This window comes from Notechis scutatus, chromosome 4, assembly GCF_049901735.1.
Source record: "Notechis scutatus isolate UNSWTSFEM ecotype Mainland chromosome 4, rNotScu1.2, whole genome shotgun sequence".
Lineage (NCBI taxonomy): Eukaryota > Metazoa > Chordata > Lepidosauria > Squamata > Elapidae > Notechis > Notechis scutatus.
The window spans coordinates 126,018,855-126,027,597 of NC_142012.1; the positions used below are offsets into that span (position 1 = coordinate 126,018,855).

An 8,743-nucleotide genomic window follows, 5' to 3' on the forward strand; every position below is an offset into this window, starting at 1 on the left:
TTCTATGCCTATGGGAGAACCAGAGTTCAGGTCTGGATTAGACTCTTAATCCAGCACCTTAACCACTCCACATACTGGCTCTCATACTTGGCATTTATATACTGTTTTGTTTTAATCTGTTATGATTGCTATTTCCTAACTTGTTATACATCATTGGGATAGTCTGCAAATATAGTAAATTAATTAGTTATGCAGAACATTCTATGTTTTTAGAAAATATATTATTTCTTTACCAAAGTCAGCTTTGATAAAATAGAACAGACCAGAATGATTTGTGTTGCTTATCTGTAATATCATGCATTTTCAGTATTGTGCATGCTATAAATTAATCTATTAAGATTACAATGTGAACAGAAAATTCAAAGAATTTATTTGGTTAAAAATTAGGTTACAGTTCAGGCATCTACAGTTATGGAAGTTACTTTGGGTCTATCTATGTGAAGCATAAGTTATCGAAACTGTGTTTATTGGGCAGTACTGCATAATCTAATAGGTTCAGTTCAGATATTCCAAATGTGTTCAATTCAGGTATTCCAGGAGATTATTTATCCTGAGTCCCAGTGTCTCTTACTGTCATTGGCCTTTTTCCCTTTCCACTGTTTCTTCTTACAGGGTCTTTGTATTGAATTGTACTAAATAAATGTACCAAATATCACATTTTTCTCTGTTTGATGGCCTTTTTGAGGTTTCTCTAGGATTTCAAGTTTTTTTTTAATCTTTTATAACTGCAAAGAATTCTCAACATTCTCCTTAAAAGCCACATTTCAAAGATTTTCTGGCTGTTCTCCCCCTTCCAGGATACTATCTATGTTTCATGGCATAAAAGAGAATTGACTAAACATAGCATTTGGTCATTCTTAATTTAAATCCATTCCCCTTCAAGTCCCAATATTATTTAGTTCTTTAAACATTTTCCTGCAATTTATGTTGATATTTCATCAGTGTTCCCATTTGCCCTGATTAAGTGTTCAAAATAGACAAAGTTTTGGTCTTGCTGGAGGAACAACACTGATACTTTTTATTTGGGAAGGGTCTTCCTTCCCCAAGATTATTATTCCCTGGGGGTTTGTTATACTTACATTGACATATCCCATAACCATTGGGATATTCATAGCCTTTACTAAAGAAATGGCTTTTTGCATTGTGTCATAAAATTCTTCTAGTTCTCAGTCTGAGTGGTCTCCTAAGGTACATAAATCTGTAGTTTTATTATACTGAAGGATTTGGCTGCAGTTTTGATCATTATTATTCTGTCATTTATTTGCCAAAAGCCCACTGTGGCTTATCCTTTTCGTGACAAGTGATTTTTGATGAGAAGTACCACTACAAGTAGATCATTTATGTTTTTCCCTCTGTATCTTTCTATTTCCTGTCCTTCTTTCTTATTGCCGTGTACATTTTATGTATATAATAATGTGAAATATGTCACTTGATTCTTAATGCCAAAATAACTGTTGAGTGATCACAGATCCGTTGAGTTGTACTGAATTATACTGGCACTGTTTGAAACTAGTACTGTGGAGCCTAATGAAAAAGGAATCTATATGATTCAGATAATGTAAACCTTAAAAATTAATAAGGAACAAATAATATTATTAACTGTCGCTGGATAAGTAAGATGGGCTGCCAATAAATTTAAATAATAAAATAAAAATAGCTATGTGCACAATCTTAATTCTCACATACCTTTTTTCTCTCTTACAGGAAGTTTTATTACATCACTCTGCTAAGGGATCCTGTGTCCCGTTATCTCAGTGAATGGAGGCATGTCCAGCGAGGAGCTACCTGGAAAACATCCTTGCACATGTGTGATGGCCGAACGCCAACCCCTGAAGAGCTGCCATCATGCTATGAAGGCACAGACTGGTCAGGCTGTACTCTTCAGGAGTTCATGGATTGCCCATATAACTTAGCTAACAATCGCCAAGTGAGGATGTTGGCTGATCTGAGCTTGGTAGGCTGCTATAATATGTCCTTCATACCAGAAAACAAGCGAGCACAGATACTGCTGGAAAGTGCCAAGAAAAATCTCAGAGACATGGCCTTTTTTGGCTTGACAGAATTCCAGAGAAAAACACAGTATTTGTTTGAGAGAACTTTCAATCTAAAATTTATCAGGCCATTCATGCAGTATAATAGCACAAGAGCAGGTGGAGTGGAGGTGGACACCAAGACCATACGGAGAATTGAGGAACTTAATGACTTGGACATGCAGCTGTACGACTATGCAAAAGACCTCTTCCAACAGCGCTATCAGTACAAGAGGCAGCTGGAAAGGATGGAGCAGAGAATAAAGAATCGGGAAGAAAGGCTTCTTCACCGATCGAATGAAGCACTTCCCAGGGAAGAGACCGAAGAACAAGGACGGTTGCCTACCGAGGACTACATGAGCCATATTATAGAGAAATGGTAGCATTGAAAGAATTTTATACAAAAAAACCCAAGATGTTAGTGTTTCCATTACAAAAGAACATGGAATTTAAAAAAAAAACTTATTTAAAACAATCTGTAAAACAGAAAGTAGAATGCTTCTTTAAACAAAGGGTCTTTTTACTGTTTCTTACAAGACCAATGGGGTTCTTAATAAAACAAAATAAAAATAATAAAAAAGTGAGCTCAGAGTTTAAAATGCACAAGTGTAGTCCCCTAGATCTGAGGCCAAATGTCACCTCATTTTTCATCTCCTAGATGCAGATCTAGACATCATAGAGAGCAGCTTTGTACCACTCTTCTCCATCGGCAATGGCAAATGAGCTTCAAAGAATCAGTGTTTTCCTCCCTTGTCTATATGAGATGTTCAGTGGTGAACATCATAATAATGGCAGTGAACCTGCCATACAGTGACTTGGTCCCAGGTTCAGCTGCTTGACTTCAGATTGAAATCATGGTTAAAACAAAGGCAGAATATGTAACCAACAGCAGTCAAACTAAAAGGAAATTTTAAAAATAGAGAATAAGAAACATTCAGAAAGAGACTGGACTACGAATTGGGGACTGAAGTTTGGGTTACATGGCACTGGTGTTTTGCATGCATACATTCACACTCATACACCCTACATTATAAAAAAATGGTGAATCTGTGCATACATTTTCTCAGCCTTTGTTAAAGAAAGAATTAAATCCCTTGTAAAACTAACTGTAAGTCATCTCATCACAAAGTGGTAAAATATCGTTTCCTAGAGAAAGACTGGCTGTGTATCACTCCAATAAATTTAAAGAATATGATCAACTGAGGCCAACATATCCCAGGCAAACTCTTAATCATTTGGTTTTTGTTCTGCTCATGATGGAAAATATTCTTCCCCTCTGTTTGGATGTTGATTTAATAAGACACAGTTATTATTCAAAGTGATTGTTCACTATTTGGCATTACATATTGTCCATTGCTGTATAGTGACTGCTATACAATAAACATTAGATCATTATAAGTCCTAGGTCAAATGAGGCTAACTTAAAATTTAATGAAGTAATTCAGCTCCACTGATTGATGTCAGGGAGATTTAGATGCAACTAATTTTCACTGGATAATATCTACTATTTATGGGAGCGCTGATGTTGAATTTAAGACACTGCATTGCATCAACACATGGCAGCACTTGGCTGATCATGTCTGAGCTGAAAATCTAAGCAGGCTCAGGACTTAGGAGTGTGATAATATTAGAGGATACTAAGGCTTTAGACTAGATGAGAAAATTGGGGGGAAAATAGTCCCATAAAGGTGGCACATCCATACTATTACCAAAAACAAATCCTGCGTGGATGTGTCCTTATTTACTTACTTGAAGGAGACTTTACTTGTCTGTCTTGCTTTCTTATTTTTGAGCAAACAAGAGAACTTGTAAGGCTTAGTTGTTCTCACTTCAAGCTCTGATTTTATAAGCCTTATACTTATTGAACATTTAAAAAAATCACAACAGCATACATCTTTTTCTTTTTGAAAGCATCCAATTATCATTTACTGTCTCTCCAAAAACCTGTCTCTTTATTTTCTAACCACTTTTATATGTTTTTAAACAGTTTTATAAAATGAGAGTCTGAAGGAAACCAAATTGTGTTTGTCATTATGACTTATTGTTTCTGTTCTCTTGGATACTGAGTTAAATTGTAGATAGTATTTGAATATGAAGGTTGGCAGCTGATTCTCAAAGATCAGGCTCACTCTGCACCATAGAGAGAAGCTAGTGTATTTGTTCCACATGATTTTCAGTACAAGAAAGTGTGGCACTTCCTTGTGGTTTTGTATCTTAATATAGGTAGTACTTGACATAGAGCTGTTCATTTAGCAGCCATTCAAAACAATGACTTACAACTGGTCCTTGCATTTGCAACCTTTGCCGCATTCTCCATGATCCCTTGATCAAAATTCAGGCACTTGGCATGTATTTACAAAAGTTGCAACGTTCCTGAATCACATGATCACCGTTTGCAACCTTCCAAGCTGGCTTCCAACAAGCAAAGTCAATGTGGGAAATTAGATTCATTTAAAGAATTAATAATTTTTAATAATGCAGTGTGATTCACTTAATAATGCAATGATTCGCTTAACCATAGCAAAGTTTAAAATTGGGTGTGACTTACTTAACAACTGCCTTGTGTAGCAACAGAAATTCTGTTCCCAATTGTGGTCATGAGTCAAGGACTTCCTGTATTCTTTCCAAGTTCTCAATGTATACTTTATGTCCTAAGATTTGGTCTTCTTCCAAAGGAGATAACCTAATTAAGCAACCTACTATATGTGCTCAGCTTGCTGCTTCTATGTTTCATCCACAGGACAGTGAGAATTATTTACAGTGATGACAGAAGGAAAACTTGATTTAAACATAACCTTATCCATCTATTTCAGTGTTTAATACAAGCACCAAGTGACCTGTAATGATGTACATCCTAAAAGACACACTAGTTCTTAAATATAAGCATTTGGCAGCTCAGTCAGTACATGTTCACAGCTCATCAAAACTAAGCATTTGAATATAATTGGGGTGGGGTGGGAGGACTTTATATCCCTAAATCTTAAATTTAGGGATTAACAACAGTCTGCTAAATCTCTGGAAAACTCTGGACTTTTGTAACAAGTAAAATAAACGTTTTAAAATTGTCTGCCGGCAAAAACATCTGCAGCTTTTGACATGCGGAATATGGAGCTTTACCCAGAGTGTTTGTCCTGTTTTTATCACTATAGTCTCACAAAAATGTGCTGCAGCAACTAATCAATATGCATAGTGTGAACAGCAGAGAGCCTGTTCTGTTAGGCTTTGTACAGCAAACAGCAAGTTTCTAGGGCTTCATTGTGTGGATAAAGATAAAAGGAAAGTAGTTTTGGGGTGTTTAAATTTAATTTCCACAACAACCTTGATAAAAAACCTTAATGGATCTGCCTGTGATTATAGGCTTTCTCCAATATTTTTGTTTGATGTTTTTATCAGTAAAAGCTAAGAAGATAAAAACTACTGAATATTATTGTCAGCTTCAGCGCCAAAGTGAGTGAGTATGTGGTCATTTTGTGCTTAGATCACAATATACTGTAGTTTCTTGCAGCAGAGGGAAATATCAATTTCATGGCCTGTCACAATAGTTCAGGTGTCCTCCCAAATTTTGCTAAGATATTATACAAAGACATTTGTACAAAGATATTTAAGTTAATCAAAATCATTTGGACTAAAGCATCTAAATTGGACCAAAAGAACTGAAACTACAAAGGCAAATAAGCTATGATTGGTTATAAGAAATAAAGGAAATCAATTCAGAATTTTTAAATTATTATAAGGACAATTATAAGGATATAGAAAAGAAAAGAGTGGATGGGACTCTTAACACTAAATGTGACTGTTTAGAAGAATTCATTAATATCATGGGAATAAATTTTATATTGAGTATTACGATGTGTGGCCAGATAATTCAAGAGCAGATCAATGATACTGTAAAGAAAAAACATGCTTAGTTTAAAATCCTTTATCTACAATATATCAGGACACTTTTATGGTAGCTCCTGTTGTGTCTTTTCAACCTCCATATAATCTTCTGAACTTTCCTTAACTCTTGACAGGAGCAGTTTATAATGTCAGCAGTGCTGGTACTGGGGGAGTCTAGAAAACATCTCCTGTAGCTATTTAAAATCAGCATGCGTACTTAGTCAGAGCAATCACTACAGAAGAAATGTTATAAACATTTCCAACAGCACACATCCTTCCTCCAGCACTCCCTAGTGTTCCAGGACATTGACTCTGGACTTTTAGCAAAAGAGAATTTTGCAGTACCAGACAGCACATTAGCTCAATCTTCACTGAAATTACTTAAGAAATTCTTTTCTGCAGAAGCCTTCTGAAATGAGAACTGAATGGGGATTCGTGGAATAATTTTGAGGCCATAAACCAGCTAAGTATTTTTCATATAAAACAATGTATTAGATTTCTTGTCAGTTTGTTATGACTGAAAGATCCTTTCCAGAAACAGATACAATTAATAAAGCTTTCCAATTTGGAGTACACTGGGATTAGACTGATGGCAGCTTTCCCTAGTGAAATTTCTTAACAGAGAAGAGTAATTACAAAAGATGAATTACCTAGTTGAATGATTAGTGCTCCCTCTGTTATTTTGGGACTCTATTGTGGCATCTGCACTCAGTCTTGTGTTCTTATAGCTCATAGTCCTAACAGTGAAAACAAGCAGAAGTATATACCTCTATGTATACCAGTTGCTGGGTAACAATAGGAGTTGACTTTTCTAGAATTATCTAGCTCACTGATGATTGGGGAATTCTGGGAATTGAAGTTTATACCTCTTAAAGTTGTTGAGGTTGAGACACACTGAGCTAGCTATCAGGAGAAACAGAATGGACTTCTGGCCTGATCAAGTAGGAAGATTTTTATTCAGCTGCAGTATGCATAAGGGTTGACCTAGGATTTTGCATAATAATTATTAAGAAAATTTAACAAAAGGAAAAACTAGTGGTTCTCCATTCTTGACATAAAATTGCTTAGAACTATTACGCTGAATGCAAAGGATTGCCAAACATCCATGCTATTATATGAGGTTGAATTTACATTGCTTTTTTTCCAATTAGAAATACAAGACTTTTAAGATGAGAGACAAAGGGGCATCAGGAGGCCACTGAAAAGTCTTCTTTATGAGTTTAGGCTCTCTTCCAGTTTGTGTTTTGACACATGCAATTCACATTCACACAGATGTCTCCAATCCACTCTAATCCTTCACCTGGAAAACCATAGATTATGACTAGCAGTCACATAGATATGTGCTAGTCTAGCTTAGAATTGAAAGGGTAAGTTTATCCATTTTAGTTCTAAAGCATCTAAATTAGAAGTGAATAATTTTACACCTGTAGATGATTCACAAATTAAAGATAATTTTGACGGGCATACGTTGCTAACTTGAATACTACAGTCCTCTATTACCATGCAATTCTTTATAACTATCATGAAGGTAACAAGCTGCAACGTTTCCCATGATTGGTCATAGAATATCATTAGAACCATTGTTCTTTTTGTTGTTGTTCACAGTCTATTAATCATATATATTAATATATAATCATATATATGATTGCCAACCAAATGATTGTCTCCAAGAATGGGCTGCATGCATTCATAGGCGGATCGATTGAGGTTTTCTTCTCAGCAAAGTTTTGTGTTAATATCTTTGATTTCTAATAAATCCTGAAGTGCATCATGGGAAAGTGCTGCACCATGTGATTCCTTACCCCATTCTGTCCTATAGTTCCTGCTTTTTCTCCTCTGCCTTTTTCTCAGGTGCTCCCTCCTACATGCAGAATGCTGAGTGCTAAGCTATGAAAAACAATTGTTGAAGTTATTTTCAAATGATGATTTGTTTTGTACATGTTGGAATATATTTTAATTTAGTTGTGTTGCTGGTTTGAACTGATTTTCAATTGTGCTTTACAAACTCATTTAAGGTTTCATATCTGCGCCAATGCCTCTGCAAATTTTGGTGAGTGCTAGTGCTTCTATCAGCACAACTGCAGTTGAGTGAAATATCATGTTAATGTTACTTGCTTTATGCAAACTGCTTTTAATTTCACAAAGATGTCTAAGTTGCATTAAGAAGCCGATGAACAAACTATTCCCAAAGATCTATTTCCTCTCCTTCATTTGGGTGATTTTCTCCAATAAACTGGTACTTTGGTCTTTCTAAGCTCCATTTTTCTCTCCCATTTAAGATCTCAAACAGGTTCTTCTTATTAACACTGAGAGCATCTATCTTCAGACCATTATTTTCTAATGGACCAACTCTATAAAATCTGCATGTTTGCTGCAGAAACTAAAAGCAATGTTTAAATTGAATCAAATAACTTCTAAAGCTTTAATATATTTATTTATAGCTTCTTTTTTTAAAAATGTTACAAAGGCAAAGGATTATGTTCCTTTTCTTCATCTCAGTAACTGCTACGAAAACAGACAAAACAAAATAATAGTCACCTAATTGTTTCTGTCTAGATCAAGACTGGACCTTAGCAAATTAAATAAAGCGTACAGAAAGATTTTTGGCCTGCTGTTATATTTTGGATATGTGCATTCTCCATTGCACCATATGTCTATGTGCCATGTCATTGATATTCTAATGTCCTTAGATCTGTTCCATGGGAAGAAAATTGCTCTCAGTTTGTGGGGGGAAGGGAAATAAACCTATTATAAACACAGAATCTTCCTTGCAAGGGGGAAATCAGAAGTAAACAGTGTCTAATTTTCAGATTATAAATCATTACTAACCATTA

At 35.4% G+C, this 8,743-nt stretch overlaps 1 protein-coding gene across 1 annotated transcript in view; it reads left to right on the forward strand.

The window, feature by feature from the left end:
• Nucleotides 1-8,509, forward strand: part of HS6ST1 (heparan sulfate 6-O-sulfotransferase 1) — a 203,388-nt gene extending 194,879 nt beyond the window's left edge. The window contains exon 2 of the mRNA XM_026680897.2: nucleotides 1,705-8,509. Within this exon, the coding sequence (XP_026536682.1) occupies nucleotides 1,705-2,413 (709 nt within the window). The 3' untranslated portion in view covers nucleotides 2,414-8,509. The remainder of the gene's footprint in view (nucleotides 1-1,704) is intronic.
• Nucleotides 8,510-8,743: the final 234 nt, after the last annotated feature.